Source organism: Numenius arquata, chromosome 11 (genome assembly GCF_964106895.1).
Source record: "Numenius arquata chromosome 11, bNumArq3.hap1.1, whole genome shotgun sequence".
Classification (NCBI taxonomy): domain Eukaryota; kingdom Metazoa; phylum Chordata; class Aves; order Charadriiformes; family Scolopacidae; genus Numenius; species Numenius arquata.
In genome coordinates this window covers 13,794,368-13,810,805 of record NC_133586.1, presented here as the reverse complement: position 1 = coordinate 13,810,805, position 16,438 = coordinate 13,794,368, and the positions used below count along the sequence as shown (strand labels likewise).

The following is a 16,438-nucleotide window of genomic DNA, read 5'->3' as shown; positions in this document are numbered from 1 at the left end:
AATACCTCAGCTTCCTCAATTAGTCAGAGGTAGCACATTCATAAAAAGAAATCATTTTACCTACCTAGAGAGTGTAATCACATAGATATAAGAAATCTGTCCCACACGCAGCATTCCAAGGCACCTGCTTATATCCTACCTAATTTAAACGGTTACCCTACTGAACACTTGTGTGTGCACAGTCTAGTTCAACAGGTTTTGACTAACCCCTTATCTTTACTTTAACCATGAACATATCAAACAGGTTGTTTCCTGTCAGGATTGCTTGCTGATAGCGGTGCAAGTTTTGAATTTTCAAAAGCCATTCCATCATTAAGTGATGCTGCAGGGATACATTTCAAGATCAGATAAACATAAGGAAGAATATTAATTGTTTGAGCAAAAGAAATGCATAGTCACCATAATCAGAGACAAATGAGTAACTGGCAGACCTGGGCACGGTTGAAGTGGCCCAACTTTTGGGCAGAGGCAAGATGTTGCATTATCCCAATGCAATAGAATATGCAGCAGAACTACCTATTTTTTTCCTATTTTAGGAATATTTCTGTTTTAAGGAATAAATTACATCTTTGCGACTTTTACTGAAAAATATTGTGGTGCAATGGAGTGGTTTAAGGCGGTTTTGGCATCTGATCAGAAACGGAGTGCAGAACGTACAGGGGAATCTGCAGTGGGACATATTTAAGACATGTAATTTGGGAAATGAAGATCTCATAACTTAGTTCACTGATTTCATTCTCTGAGGCAAAGTTTAAGTATTTGAACTCTTACAACAAGGATGTGGTTGCTGTTACGGCTACTGATGAAAGATGAACTGTGTTCTGAGTCCAATATTGTATTATCTCTGTAGCTGGTTTCAGAGCTGAAAGAGCAGAACACATTACTGAAAACAGAAAAGGAGGAGCTGAACCGCCGCATCCATGACCAGGCGAAGGAAATAACAGGTTGGCTCTGTTCTCCCCACTCAGGTTTTCTACTTCATGTTGCCTTGTAAAGCAACACTCTACTGCATAGGTTGGGCTAATTTGCCTTAGTTTGCATTCCTTTTTGTTTAATGGTTTCAATTCTTTGTTTTAAGAACTCGCATGCATCGGAAGATTTACTATTTGAGTTTCCATGAAGTCCTAAGGTCTTGGGGTCTTTTTGGTGACTGTTACAGAGCACTTTACTTTCAAAACGAAGGCTCTGATATTTAATACAATTACTTTACTGCGGCTCTTCTGGCTGCTGTGACTACGTAGACAGCATCCAGAAGACATAACTCTAGGCTGTGGTGGAGGCAGCTGCCATGAGGAGGGTCAGTAAGCTTGAGGCGTAAAAGCGTCTCGTATTTTGCTTTTCACATAATGCAGCACTGGGCTACTGCCCCTTCTTCCTCCCTCCTGGAATTACTAATACAAGGTATTAGCAAAATAACTAATTTGACTGAGTGAACCCTTCTGTGGTTACCACAATAATGCTTTAGTCCTTCATATATTTGGCTTAACGTTTGCCTACAGAAGCACAAATACTGCACACCAGCTTCAGACAGCGGGCTGTTTCACTGTCTGTGTTCCTGGTGCAGGCATATGCCTGTACCTCCAGGATGGATGCACTGCATGGTAGGTAGAACTGGAGTTCTTACTTTGGATTCCTGTTCTCCATGGCAGAGACGATGGAGAAGAAGCTAGTGGAGGAAACCAAGCAGCTAGAGTTAGATCTGAATGATGAACGGTTACGGTACCAGAACCTGCTGAATGAGTTCAGCCGTTTAGAGGAGCGGTATGATGATCTCAAGGATGAAATGAACTTAATGGTGGTAAGTGGCTAAACATCTGAGAAATCAAAAGCTGTTCACAAATGTGTTTAGGCAGAATCTAGTGGTATACGTTAGTAACTGACTCTGCTGTCAGTTGTGTGGTGGTGGCCTGTACCTGAAAAGAGAATTTGTCCTTTTAAATACTGATTATTAGATTAGCTCAGCCAAAGGAAAATACATTTAAAATTTGTGGTTGATTTTTTTTTTTTAAATTTTGTTTTTATTTTCACTTTTATGAAGAAGGCTAAATTTCTTCTGTGACTTTGCTAGTGGTAATGCACGTGCCATCTGCTAAAGTTGGTTGTACTACATTCATCTAGTGTTAAATTTTTAATAGTTCTAGGAATATTTTATGTGTCAGGAAGAAAAAGTATTCCTCAAGACAATGTCTGGGAAGTTAGGGAATTGCTGCCTGTCTTTCCTGTAAACCAAGCTTTTTTTTCCCACAAAACGCTGCATTGTTGCTTGATTCTGCTTTCTGCAGCAGTACTTGATGGGGTAGGATCTGACCTGTCTCCATAGATTTGATTGTGAACTACATCTCATAGGCTTTAGGTGGCATGAGAGACCAGAATAAAAAATTTTTTTCTTATAAATTTTGATAGCTGTGAAATAACACCAAATATTACAAGCTAAATTATAGATTGTGAAGAGACAATCACAGGGAAAACCATATAGTGGTATTGATTTGTTTCATTTGCACTCCAGAACATCCCCAAGCCTGGGCACAAAAGAACGGATTCAACTCACAGTAGCAATGAATCTGAATACACTTTTAGCTCTGAGGTCACGGAAGCAGAAGACTTACCAGTGAGGATGGAGGTAATGTTAAAAAAAATCCATAATTTTTCATTGATCAATGGTTGAACTTATTCCTGTCTCTTTTTTTCATATGTGCTTGTGAACACCATGTCTTTACTTTGAGGTATCTAATGCTTCAATCCAACTTTTTCCATTTCCTTTTTGAAAACAGCTCATCCCCTAGTTAGTTGTGGCCCTATATAAAAAGACTCTGTGAAAATATGCTTTGAATTCTTCTGTATTACGGTAAACACAGACTAAATACTTGGCCATCCAGTTGATTTGTATCTGCAAAACATTTGCTTACTGGTGTTTGTAAGCACAGTCACTTTTTCAGCACAAAGTGGGAATTCACAAAACGAGTGAGACTTCCTGAGAAGTTTCTATACTGTATATTCAAGGATTAAAAGTGGCAAGGTGGCTAGCCACATTCTTAGTAGCTACATAGAGTGTGTTCCCTGTTAGGGAAAGTACTATCCCTTTGCATATGCAGTGATAGAAATCATAGATGTCCTGGTTTGAGAGAGAACAAAACCAATTTTCTTTTCAGTAATTTTACTTTTCAGTTAAGTCTCTTCTACCTGCTGCACTCTCTGAAATTAGTGGTATGTTCTCCAGACAGTGTTGGCTTCTGGCAGTGATAACATCTGATGTTTATAGTTCATGCCAAGGGATGGTATGCAGAGAGGCTCTTGCTTATACTTATTGCTATAACAACCAAGGGCAGCTCACTTTGTTATGTACCAAGTTGGAGGGTCAGAAGCGGAAGAGCGTAGAGGGGTCACACCTGTGGGGTGGATCAGACAGGACAGGTGACCCAAAACTGACCAATGGGGTATTTCATCCCATCTGCATCATGCTCAGTATAAAAGCTGAGGGGTCAAAAGAGTCCACCCTTTTTTATTTCAATGGCCGGCATCTGAGGGGGACTCTGACAGTTTTTCTACCTTTGATCCCGATCCGTGTGTTCCTGAATCCAGTTCGTATCCATCACTGAGTCCAGTCCCAGTGCTGCCAGTGACGTGATCGTCATCCTGGGAGCCTGATATTGGTTTTGTATATATTTCATTATTTTCTTATTATTATATTTTCTTTTTGTTGTTAATATTTCATTATAGCTGGTTTAGGGGTTTTCTTCCAACCCATAAGTCTCTCTCCCTTATTCTTTCTCCTTTCCCCTTCTGATCCCTTCTGGGAGGGGAGCGTGGTTAGTAGAAAACATCTGTCGTTCATTTAGCAGCCAGCCCAGCCTAAACCTTGACATTACAATATTTTAAAGTTTTCTGAAAGATGACTCTCTTGATTCAGCTAATGAATAATTTGTGGTGCAACTACAAGCCATTCTTAGTATTTTGCAAGAAAACTCCCCCTTTTGTCCCCTCCCAAAGGAGTGAGACTGCTGACACAGCAGAGAGCCCTCCTCAGGTTGGTGGTCTGACTGTCTTTGGCAGTTCACAGATGCAAAGCTTTTTCTGTGCGTTCTAGAGATCTTCCTAACTGTGACCCATCACACAGTTCGTTCCATTTGCCCTCTGTCTGGGGTAGTTTTCTCCACAGTTGCTTTTTACAGGCTGTTGTTACTGTTTTTGAAAGCCTCTGCAGAAAATTACTTTCTACTATGGGTGCAAATACCCTGACACGTTGATGCTGGCACACAGTCTATGTGGACTTTTTCATAATTTGCCTTCCCACTTATATTTTTCACCTCGCATAATTGTTTCAGAAGGATGCTCCTGCCTTTATGGATAATCAGGAAAAGGACAGGGCAACTACATGTGATTGGATTTCACATACGAGCCAAATGTCATCTTTTCTTTAACTAATAGACTTGCTAAGTTGCTGGTCTAGGTCAGTTTTAGTTTTTAGAATATAAATGAAAAATTAATCCTTACAAGAGTGTAAATAAATGCAGCACTGAAAAGATTAAATCTGTATTTGTTTAACTCCTTAAGATTTCAAACTCCGGTTTGACTCCAGACTAATAACAGAGATTAATGATACAAAACCACATTAAAAAATAGGGTCCATCTCAATACAAACCAGTAAAGCCAGAAAACTCAAAGTCTGTTTTCTTTTTTCTGAGCTGTTGGTGTGGTTTATGACTCTTCCCCTCACCAGTAAAAGGAGATGAAGTGGAAATGGCTGTGCTTGCTTGTCTGCTACAGCCATTAATATTAATTTTCTAGTTCCTTTCCTAAGCTTCAAAATTTTATGGTACACTTCATAGTAAATGCTTTGATCTTCTTGCTACATAAGTACAAAATGGCTGATGGACAATTTCTGATGCACCTTCAGATTACAAACACTGGTCTTTGCCCAGAAAATGGTGAGAGATCTAGTGGATTAGATCCGGAACAGGCTGTATAATTAGAATAATAAAAGGAAAAAGGCATAAAATATATCTTCTGGTACTTATTTATGTCACATCCCACTAAATTAACCTGTAAATCTACAGTCAGCAAAGAGATTTCTCTGTAGCTGAAGAACTTACTGTAGAAATAATTTAAAACTTAAAAAAAAAAAAGAAGCCTCTATTTACAGTTGTTTCCAGGTGAGTCTAACCACAGACTTTTTTTTCTCCTTTCCCCCTCCAAACAAGTAAGAATAAAAGGTATGCTTAATTATAGACCTCCAGTCTGCTAGGTAGTCTTTAGTGCTTCCTTTTGCTAGGCTTTAGGCTTAGATACATTTTATACTAGTAGATCCTTTTTTAAAATAGCGTTTGACAGCTGATGAACTATTTTAGATGCCAGTAGCCAGCTCTCAGAATCAAGTAACGTTCCTGTGTTCCTCTCTTCCCCCAGTTAGTTTCCCACCTGTACTCACTGTAGTGCTTCCTTGTGATGTGGAAGAGGAATGCTTCTTGACATCCTTCTGCTCTTTCTAAAGCAGGAACCAAGTGAGAAAAAGGCACCATTGGATATGTCTCTGTTCCTCAAGCTGCAGAAACGGGTTACGGAGCTGGAGCAAGAAAAGCAGTCCCTGCAGGATGAACTGGACAGAAAGGAAGAACAAGCTCTGCGTGCTAAAGCTAAGGTGGACTCCTTCTAGCTGATCAGATGCTGACGCCAGATTATCCCTTCTTGGGAAACAGTAGCTGTGTGAATGCTGACTGCCTTTTACTAAATCCTTGTCTTCCTCTCGTGCCTGCTTGATTTAATGACAAGTTTTATGCCTGGTGCTTAGTACTAGGGACCGGTCATATAGTTTTCCAAGGTCCTTGAGATCCTCTGATGGAAGTCAAGAGGAACAAAAAGTGCTTGGGACTTTGCTCAAAAAAGAGGAAAAAAAGGCTATTTTTATTAAGGAATAGCAATAGAGAAATTCTACTTAAATGATTGGGAGAATGAGTAATTGTTCATTTTAGGTAGAATAAGAAGTGTTTCAACCAGGTTGCAGAGCCAAAGTGCTGGGATTAGACATTTTTAGCAGATTTTCTTTGAAATTCTCCTCTGATTTGGTTTCTGTAAGTACTTAGAAAAATATGAAACCAATTTTGGCAATTGTTTCTTATTACTGTTCCACCAGTGAATTTCTTGAGCATCATCCTGCTCTGTTTCATTACCAGTGATGGTAGTGTGATTTGTGCGTGATTTTATTTATATTGTAATTATGTGACATACATTCGTAAGTAAATGAAAGGAGACAATGCCAATAATCAAACTAAAGCACTCAGCAGTACCAGAATGAGCGTTTTCCAGTTTTATAGGAAACTAATTTCAGCTCCCTTTCCTTTTCCTGCCTCAACTAAATTGAAGAATAGAAAGGATTGGATTTTTATTTTTCACGCTTGTCTGTATTCTTTCATAGGAGGAAGAAAGGCCTCCAATAAGAGGTGCTGAGTTGGAGTACGAGTCGCTCAAGGTAATTCTAAAAATGAAATTTCTGTTATGTTCTAGTGAGAATATTGCCACCAATTGTATGTGCTGGCATAGAAAATTATGTTAGCCCTCCATTTTCACAATTCTAGCTGGAGAAACTAGAACAAAAATTTTCCAGCAATCATTTTATTGTGAGATTGTCCTTTTTAAGGTGTAGAATGTGTGGCTGGGGCTGCAAAACAAAACAGGAGAGTTCTCTGTTGAAACACTTAGTACATCTTGCAAGTTAATTTGAGCAAAAATACAGTGATAAATGTAGCCCTCTTTTCCAAACACGTGATTTAAATTAATACATACCTTAGACCACTAAAAGTAAAACCATTTCCTACTATCACTGAATGATGCAGAATCTTCTTAGCCTGCTGACCAGTATTCATCGTGAACTTTATTTTTATTTGTTAAGGGGAGAATAACAGGAAAAAAAGATTGGTATTTTTTTTTCCCATCAAATCTGTCTGATTCATGTATACATGTTCTGATTTTGCACTTCAGACAAAAGATTAGGCCTGTTAATGAAATACTGGCAGGCACTATTCCCTGTAGTCAAGAGGCCAGGGACACAGGAGAGATTGATTGACTTGTTGCAGTTACTCATCGTTTTTACCATTTCTATCCATAGTTTTGTACCTGTGGTTTGTGGGCATGTTGGAATGCTGCTCGGTAACGGAATTGTCTCTATTTCTTGCAGCGCCAAGAACTTGAATCTGAGAATAAAAAGCTGAAGAATGAGTTGAATGAGCTGCAGAAGGCCCTCACAGAAACACGATCTCCAGAGGTAACTGCTCCTGGTGCCCCTGCATACAGAGTCCTCCTGGATCAGCTGACGTCAGTAAGTGAAGAGCTCGAAGTGCGCAAGGAAGAAGTCCTCATCCTGAGGTCTCAGCTTGTTAGCCAGAAAGAGGCTATTCAACCCAAGGTAAATAGTAGTCAGCAGATGCACTGGGTAATAAAGTTACATTGCATCACTGATGTGCTTTGTTGAATTTAACAGCGTGCTTGAAAAGGCAGAGTAAAATAGTCTAGGTTTGAAAGTTTTTCCAACTGTAATCCATTGACCCATTGTTAGTGCACAAATTACAGCAGTCCAAATTGGGAGATTCTATTAATAAACTATTTTTGGTTTGTCCATCAGCATATATGTAAAGATATCGTACTGGTCACACCAGGCTGGCAGATACCAATGATCTGTCCAGGATCTTCCCAGACTCCTTTAACAATGCAGAAATAATTCTTATTTGGAGCAGTATCATTTCTCTAGTATGTAGTTGGACTGGAAAAAGTACAATAGTTCTCAGGAATTCTTTTTAATTAATAGTTCAGTAGGAGGTACAAGGAACAATTTCTTCTAAATCTATGTGGGATCATAGATGATTGCAAATAAATAACATTTCATAAAGGTGACCTATGAAGATACATAAATTCCATATTATTGCTTGATAGGTGCTATGTGGTTTTGTTGAGAAGAGTAGATCACAACCACTTAAACGCGTATCTTCTAAAAAGCTCTAATTCTGACGAGATACTTAGGGAAGTAATAGCTTTGAAAATAAGAGTTATTCAACCTGAAAAAGTATCACGTAAACCCAGGAACTAGTAATTTCCATTGAACTGAGCTATTTAGTGTTTCATAACCACGGCAAGGAATGAATAGATACGTCATCTTTCCTTTGCTACTACAAAGTTGTGTCTATATTTTTCCTAAATAAATTGAAAGTCTGTGATGCATGAAGGTGTACATATCTTGTTTAAAATGATTAATTATAAAGAAAACAAAACTCGTTTTTCTGCAATATTTCGAACATTGTAAATAAATAGTTGAATAGTAAATCATTGAATAACTTATTCTCAGCAATGGTAGGACACAAGTGTTGTTTTTACAGCAGTCTGAATATGAGGGAAATATGAAGGTGACCTGTGGGATGGCTATCAGCCAGTTTGCAGATAGCTTCTGCTTGGTAGGTTGAACAGCTGCAGCACAGACAGATTTTATTTTTAATGATTTGTTCTTCTTCTTTCTTGCCTACCAATTTGATTGCCAGGAGGATAAGGTACACATTTTCTTCTACAGTTATAAGCCAGAACTCTTAAATGATAAAAAAACCCTCAACAATACTTGAACTGCCATTTCCCTGCCTCTCATAAGTAACTTACGTGTATTTGAATTTGTTGTTGCATGTTACTTTGCTGTTATTGGAGAACCTTTCTCATTATCCTGTGTTCCCTCCATCCCCATCTTCCCTCTCCATGCAAGGGGACAAGTTAACTTCCAAACAAGCAGATTTAATAATTTTGAACTGTTGGTTTATGATAACCTGAACATGAAAGGAAAGATTCAGAAATCAGTGTAGCTCAATCAATGTATCTTGCAGTGTGTGTTAGAAGAGCCAGAGCAGCACTGGGATTCAGGAATCAGATCTCTGTTAACTTGAAAAATCCATAAATTTCACCAAAAAAAAAGTCTGGTATGAAGAACTACCTTACTTTATAGTGTTTGTTACCCTTGTCATGCAACAAACATTCAGGACTCATGTTGTGTCTGTAGGTATTGGATAGGAATTGCTGAATGTTTGATTAGAAAATGTAGTTGAACACATAGTATTTAGGAGTATAAAAAACTGAACTGACTCTAGACAAAGGCTGTTAATTCAAATATTACAACTAGAGCATGTAGGGTATTCTTGAAGATATAAGAGTAATTAGCATTTCTTTCCATCAGCACAAAAATAATAAATATGTTCAGACTGCTAAAGCTTGATAGATTGGCAGGTGAGATACAGCAGTCTTACTGTGTAATATAGTAATAGTAGAAAAATCGCAAAGATCTCTTAAGGATGTTTGGAATAATTCTTTGAGGAGCTTGTATATTTTATTGGTTTTCATATCAGGTAACACAAATCATACTAGGCATAGAGACCTAGGCTCCAAAATTTATGTTCACGAAGTTGTTATTGTAAATACTTTGCAAAGTTTTACTCAGGGAAAGAGCATTTGATTGTTTTGAAAGTCAAAAAGAAAAGTCAGAATTCCATCTCTTATGTTCATTAGAGTCCTATGGGTCCACTGTAATTATCCACAGCAGTGACTCAGATCAGACTGGCCGAGCTGACTGTAAACATCTGTTAAGTATTTTGAGTTTTACTTAAGAAAAGGCAACAGTGCCAGAGTAAACATTCAAAACTGAAACAAAATGGTATTATGATATCTGACTTAAAAAACCTCAAGCCCCTGTAAATTATTTGCTCCTTTGTTGGAGTACTTATAATATATGCAGTGAGGAATGGACCTTATTTATGAGAATTGAAAGGCTACATGCAATGCTGTGTTTAAGAAATATTAATAGAATAAAGCTTGCAAAATTGGGCTTTTTCAGTTTCGGTATTAGCCCCTGTTCCTGGTAATTCGAAATAAAATGCAAATTCATGATTTCATGAAATTTATTTTCTTCCTTTTACATGGTGAACAAATGAAAAGAGATTAACACTTGTACCCGCTTATTAGACAGACTGATATTTGACCATGTTGCATGCATTCATTTTAAAAGATACACCAAATGGACATAGAAATTACGGAACAACCTCCTGCTGAGGTACCCACAGAAGTTTTAATGTGACTGCTCAAGGATTAGTGTTCCATGTAAGTGACAAAAACATGGATTCAAACAACAACTACATTGTTAAATTTACCCTGGAAATCATCATTCTTTTTCCAGAATACCATGACAGATTCTACAATCCTCTTGGAGGATGTACAAAAGATGAAAGACAAAGGAGAAATAGCACAGGCGTATATTGGACTGAAGGAAACAAACAGGTACCAGCTCTCTTTCTTTAATCTACAGTCAGTTGGGGTCCGCTGTGACACACTGCGTATGTCCTACTCAGTAAGTTGTGTCCATGTAAGTCTAGATACTTAGAGAACAATTGTAGCTGTGGTTGTAATTTGATTTGATTAGTAAAATCGCTGTGTGTGATATTTTAAAGAATTAGGAAACAATGGGGAAATGCAAAGTCAAGTTTCCTGGATTTACATCTTCTTAGCCTTTAATTGCTGCATTACTCAAACTGGGTGCCATTCCTCATCCTGTGTTTTTTACCTTTTGTTCAGTAGCTGTCACAATAGTCTGTCAAAATACATTTATTGCAACAGCATGAAATGCTGTAAGAGTTGTGCTAGCACCAAGAACTGAATTTCGTCATTAAGAAGAAATATGTATAAATAAGAGAAGTAATTTGCTAAGTTGTTTTAGAGCATTGCTTGTTTCTCTTGTATAGTAACTGTAATTTAGTGTGTACTGTCCTTAACATGTCATCTCATCACCATCATGTATCTCTTGTATTTTTTTTAAACACTTTTCTTGAAAGGCAATCTCCCCAGGACTATCATATGCTGAATGAGGACGGAGAACTTTGGCTGGTTTATGAAGGGTTAAAACAAGCCAACAGGTTACCAGACTTCTCAGAATGTTTTTTTTTTTTCTTAATATGCATCTTCTTTTCTAGCTCACTGTGCCCCTTGCTATGGGTTTGCTTCATCTACAGTATTTCTATGGCTCTAACAGTTAGAAAAAAATTCATCACAAATTATACAAATTAAAGAGTTTCCTCAGACTTAGTCCCCAAACCTTTCTACTTGTCAAGTTACGTCATTTAAAAAGTTAGGATGGCAGCAACAGCTAATACATAATTCTTAAGAACTGCACAAGAATGGACAGTAAAATACCAGAAGCTCCACAACTGGAAAAGATTTGTAGCTGTGCATTCTTTGTTTGCCTTTATGTTGGATATCAAAATGAATGTCCCTTACAGTTTCTCAGCCTAAAAAAGTACAATCATTTTAGTAATGATTCATAGATTCATAGATTGGTCCAGGCCGGAAGGGACCTCCAAAGGTCATCTAGTCTGACCTTCCCGCAGTCAGCAGGGACACCCCCAACTAGATGAGGTTGCCCAGGGCCTCATTGAGCCTCACCTTGAATATCTCAAGGGAAGGGGCCTCAACCACCTCCCTGGGCAACCTGTTCCAGTGTTCCACCACCCTCATAGTAAAGAACTTTTTCCTAATATCCAATCTAAATCTCCCCTTCTCCAACTTAAAACCATTGCCCCTCGTCCTGTCACTGCAGGATAAAATGATAAAACTACTGTTTAAATAGCTTCAGTGTACTCTTAACTCTCAAATAGTTGCGGGTCTTACTCTTCTCAAGCTCAGTAAATTGAACGTTCTTCTCCCACGTCTCTCCGTGCCAGATTCAAACTGTAAGACACACAATAACCAACAAACAGAAGTAATGTTGAGTTCATTGTGGTGCTGTTCAAGCCCCACCGCAATCCCTGCAGTCTCTGCACCAACTGCCTGCTGGTCGTGTAGTGGGCGAGAGTCACCCAGTTAGGAAATGCCCTTCTGGCTCCATGTGCACGTCTGGGGCCCGTATCCGTACCTGCATCCCAGACTTCCAAAATGGTTCCTAGTCCTCCACTGGCAACTAATTCAATAGATAGGAGTGCTCATCTTCAGTTTACACATTTGGTATCAGTAGCTATAGAAGGAGGTATTTTGCAATGAATGCTACTAACTCAAGTCTTTCCTTTTCCTGTGCTAACAAATTCTACACCTAACACTGTTTCGTGAGCCTGCAAACATCTAACTGGAAGCAAGTGTTCTCTCTGCAGAGCAGGATGTGAGGGTGTTTGCTCTGCGCCTCTTGCTTCTTGTCCTAGCCCTGTAGAGACAAGGAGCTTTGTATTAAATGGCAGAGCAATGCAGGTAAATGACTGTTTGCCCTTGCGTGCTTAATCAGTCTAGTTACTAATAAATGTGCCTGCCTTATGCATATTTAAACCCTGAAAGATTGTCTAATTTAACACTGGTAGTCACTAGTCATGTCATTTCCTGTGTGTGTCCATACGGAAGGGTGAGTCAGAGCACCTGGAGAGTGCCTTGCAAGCAGGAGTAGATCCCCACAGCGCTGCTCGGAAGGAGCCGGGTACATGGTATCCCCATCTCACATGAGAAGAATTTGAGACACGATGTGCCCCAGGGGAAAGAGCGAGTCAGTGGTGAGGATAAAATACTGCTCCCGGATCCCAGTCCTGAGTTTGGTTCCGTGGTTAACCTTTCCTGCGCTAATGACAACCCTCTGCAAAATGTTGCTTTTAATGTAAAAATGAAGATGATTTATGTGCATTTGCAATTAAATGGTTTCTGACTGAACAGAGTTAACTATAAAAGGAGTTTCCTTTGTTAATATTGCAGGGTCCTAGCTTAAGTGAACACAGTTCGCTTACAGTTCATCTTACACAGCTTGTTTGATTTGGTTGGAGGTAAAACCTCTTCAAAGCCCCTTTAAAAGCAGTGACAATCTGCAAAGACTTAGCAGTACATTTATTGCCACATGTTCTCAGTGGCACCATACACAGTATGTGTTCAATCACAAAGGAAATGCAAAGCAGTGTCACAATTAGTTTCTCTCCACTTTTTGATCATGCAAGCTTAATTTAATTAGAAGGCATACTGAAGGGTTTAAAGAGTACTCTGCCTTTTTCATTTTCCTTTGCAAGCCATGGCTAATTGTTCCTGAGCAGCAGCTAAAGCTTTACACTCCCTCTGAGAATTGGGGATGTAACTTTCTAAGTGTGTTCACACAACTGTTGCTCAACTTCTTTAGGCTGCTGGAGTCTCAGCTTCAGTCACAGAAGAAGAGCCACGAGAACGAGCTGGAATCGCTGCGAGGTGAGATCCAAGGTCTGAAGGAAGAAAACAATCGCCAGCAGCAGCTCCTGGCGCAGAACCTGCAGCTGCCTCCAGAGGCCCGCATCGAAGCTAGTCTCCAGCATGAGATCACCCGGCTGACTAATGAGAACTTGGTAAGGGAAACCGTGCTGCAGCAGCAGGCATGGGGACCTGCACACTTGCTGCCCCTGAAAGGTCTTAGCAGATTTCAGATGGCAACCTCCTGCAAAAAATTGCATCAGCGGGGTATTTTTCCTGTAGATAAGCTAATGGGAGAGAGAGGCTTATAACTGCTGATGAAGTAGTAACGTTTCAGGGAATTTGTTGGAAGTTTGTGGCATGGAGAAAACTCGTGGGTCCCAGCTTTCAACTGATGAGTTTAATCATTGCTAAATAGAATGATTAGTATCCACTGAACTCATAAAAAATATTAGTGCCAAGTAATGTTGTTTCCTCTATAACATTAGGTTTTTTTATTTTGTTGAAAAGCTCTGGTGTAGTTCTTCAGTTATTTAATGTCACTTTTGTTCCCATTTCCCTGCTCCCTGCCTGAAGCTACACAGGTAACCCACTGTGTTATGAGCTGCAGCTATTCGGTATGTTTGGAAGAAAGAAATAGTTCCAGAAGAAGAAACTTAGAAGTCACTCTGCCAGTAATTGGTATTCCTTGTTTACAGCACAGCGTTTTTGTATGAAGGAAAGATGGATGGAACTCCTTACCTTTTTCCGCAAAGGAGTGTGTCCATCATGTGCAGGCTCATTTGTTTCTGGGGAAATTTTCCAGAGAGGCCCGTGTTGGAATATCGTTGGGTTGTTTCTGTTTATTGGTAAAGGGACCTGTGCTGCTTCAGGAGGGAAGATCCCAGCTCTGGGTGTCATTGCTTCCTCTGAACAAGCCAAGGCATAGTCTTTCCTGCTTATGTACATTACAGAAGTTACCATTGTCAGGCTCTTGTCTTAGTACCAAAGGTTTTGGGGAAAGCATCAGATAATTCAGTGAATAGATGTTGGAAAACTGATTGAAAATATAAGTGTGGCTCAGCAGAAGCTGTTTCCCACTGGAAAAGGTAAAGGGTGAATGTTTCCGTCTCTGACAGCTCCCTCCTGCTGCTTAGTCATATGTTATGATTTTTAGCTATTTTTTCCCCCCAAGAGACCTACTCATCACATTCTGTGTTCCCAAGACAACACACAGTCATGTAATTACATCCCAGGGGAGTTCTCTTTATTTTCAAATACAATGAATGTAATTTTACTTGTTAAATATAGACTCATTCCTTAGTATTTCACTTCTGATGTTTGAATATTGCAAGTCCACTCAAAGTCAGATACATGTTTCTTTTCCACTCCTGGCCCTAGAGTGGAAACAATTTATTCTATAGGCTTTCCAGATGCAACATTAGAATCGCAATATTCACTGCAATCCCATCTTGATTGGCTAAGAAAATGTCCTGTCCAGGTTCTCACAAAGGTTATATTTCAGACTTTCACAGTATTAGTCTGCCCATTTTCAAAAGATCTGACTGTTCTGCAGCTCGTTTCATCAGCTTCTCTCTGGGAGAGGCTGGCGTGAACACCACAATTAAGGACCAGACTGCCTAAAAATTAGAGATTCTTGATCTTGTTTTAATCTGATTTAATTTATATAGTGCTTACTGAAGTGTCAGTGTCTCAAAGGAAGGGGGAAAAACAATCCTGTACCTATTTTTACAGTTTTATGAGGAGTTGTATGCAGATGATCCCAAGAAGTATCAATCCTACCGGATTTCACTTTACAAACGGATGATTGTATGTAGATCACGTGAATCCTGTTTCTCTGTTGTCTCGTTCACTATTTCTGGAGCACTAATTGAAAAGCAGGCTGCCTCCCTTTCTCTCTTTCAAAGGAAATCCCTGCAGAGAGCTTCACGATGCCAATTACTTCCCTCACTGCTTTTTTTGTTAGTCTTAGTGTCCTCTGTGTCATCTGTGTCTCTTTTTGATGCACAGTTTTGTTACTAATATAAGCCTTGCACTGTGAGCAAAGCAGTTTCTTTTTGAACACTTCTTAATACTGCCCTGAAAAAGAGGTACATGATGCAAAAGATGCTCAGTTTTCAGAACCACTCTTTGCTTTAAAACTTTGATACATTTAAAATCAGTTCAGCAAAATAGAGGCCTGATCGTACAGATACTTATCAAGGTGAATAATGGCTGCAATCCAGTCGTAGCCTGAATTTGTTCATAGATCTCTTTACAGTTCTGACATCTGGAATGAAGAAAACTATCAGAATCAAAAGACATAACTTTTAAAATATTTTTCAAAAATGCAAAATATGAAGGATAAAATTGGAAATAATATTTCCATTATCATTAAAAATAACCAATTTGAGATAGCACCATACAGAAGCTTGAAACTATATCATTTATGAGATTCCAAATCTTAATGAGATGTGAAATCTGTTCAATTTGTTTAGAGGAGCCATAGAAGGAACTTTGTTCCTCCTTACATATTTGTTGTTCAGAAATCATAACCCTTCACTGATACACTCAAAACAGTCTGTTGGACTTACATGTATATTTTTTATTAGTTTCAGAAGAAATTGTTTTATCTGGCAATAAGTATATTGTGTTATTAACAGGATTTCTGTTGTAAAAGTGAACACTGCTTTGAATGTGAAGCATGGCCTTGATTCTATTCTTTCAACAGGCCTAATTATCGTACTGCTCAAGTATATTACATTAGGTTGTAAACTCTTTACTACGTAATTAAGAGCAATTTTGTGTCTAATGCTCAGTTATTGCAAATGCTGCTCTAATATTTTTCAGTATTTTAGGAGAGGTGTAGTTGCCCAGATGATGCTTTTGGGGCAAGGAGCTCATGGTCCCTTACGTTCTTACCAGTGCCATGAAGAGTCAGGCTTACAAAAGGGCAGTTTTCTTTTAAGCTGCTTTCAAACCCTTCACCTGGAATGGCTTTCAGGTTTTTTCAGCTTGAGGTTTTTGCTTCCTTTAGAAAGACTTCCCCTGTTTTGATTACATGATTATTTTCTGAATGCACTACCATAGATCACAGAATTATTCCAGGATAGATTTCTGGGGAGTACTCCTTTGAAAGAAAAATACAAGTTTATTGCAAGAGTAGGACTTCTGGGTGCTGGGTGTTGTTCAGTTACAGAATAAAGAGGTAAGACCCCAGTTTCAGTCTAAGAAAATGTGATGACAGCGACCACAGGGAAATGGCAGAGCA

At 38.9% G+C, this 16,438-nt stretch overlaps 1 protein-coding gene across 1 annotated transcript in view; it reads left to right on the top strand.

Annotated features, from left to right (window-relative positions):
- MYO5A (myosin VA) overlaps positions 1 to 16,438 on the top strand; it is a 96,008-nt gene that overhangs the window by 66,775 nt on the left and 12,795 nt on the right. The window contains exons 24-34 of the mRNA XM_074155805.1: positions 851 to 944; positions 1,650 to 1,798; positions 2,507 to 2,620; positions 5,489 to 5,635; positions 6,410 to 6,463; positions 7,169 to 7,396; positions 8,520 to 8,528; positions 10,190 to 10,290; positions 10,842 to 10,922; positions 13,145 to 13,343; positions 14,923 to 14,997. Of these exons, the coding sequence (XP_074011906.1) occupies positions 851 to 944; positions 1,650 to 1,798; positions 2,507 to 2,620; positions 5,489 to 5,635; positions 6,410 to 6,463; positions 7,169 to 7,396; positions 8,520 to 8,528; positions 10,190 to 10,290; positions 10,842 to 10,922; positions 13,145 to 13,343; positions 14,923 to 14,997 (1,251 nt within the window). The remainder of the gene's footprint in view (positions 1 to 850; positions 945 to 1,649; positions 1,799 to 2,506; positions 2,621 to 5,488; positions 5,636 to 6,409; positions 6,464 to 7,168; positions 7,397 to 8,519; positions 8,529 to 10,189; positions 10,291 to 10,841; positions 10,923 to 13,144; positions 13,344 to 14,922; positions 14,998 to 16,438) is intronic.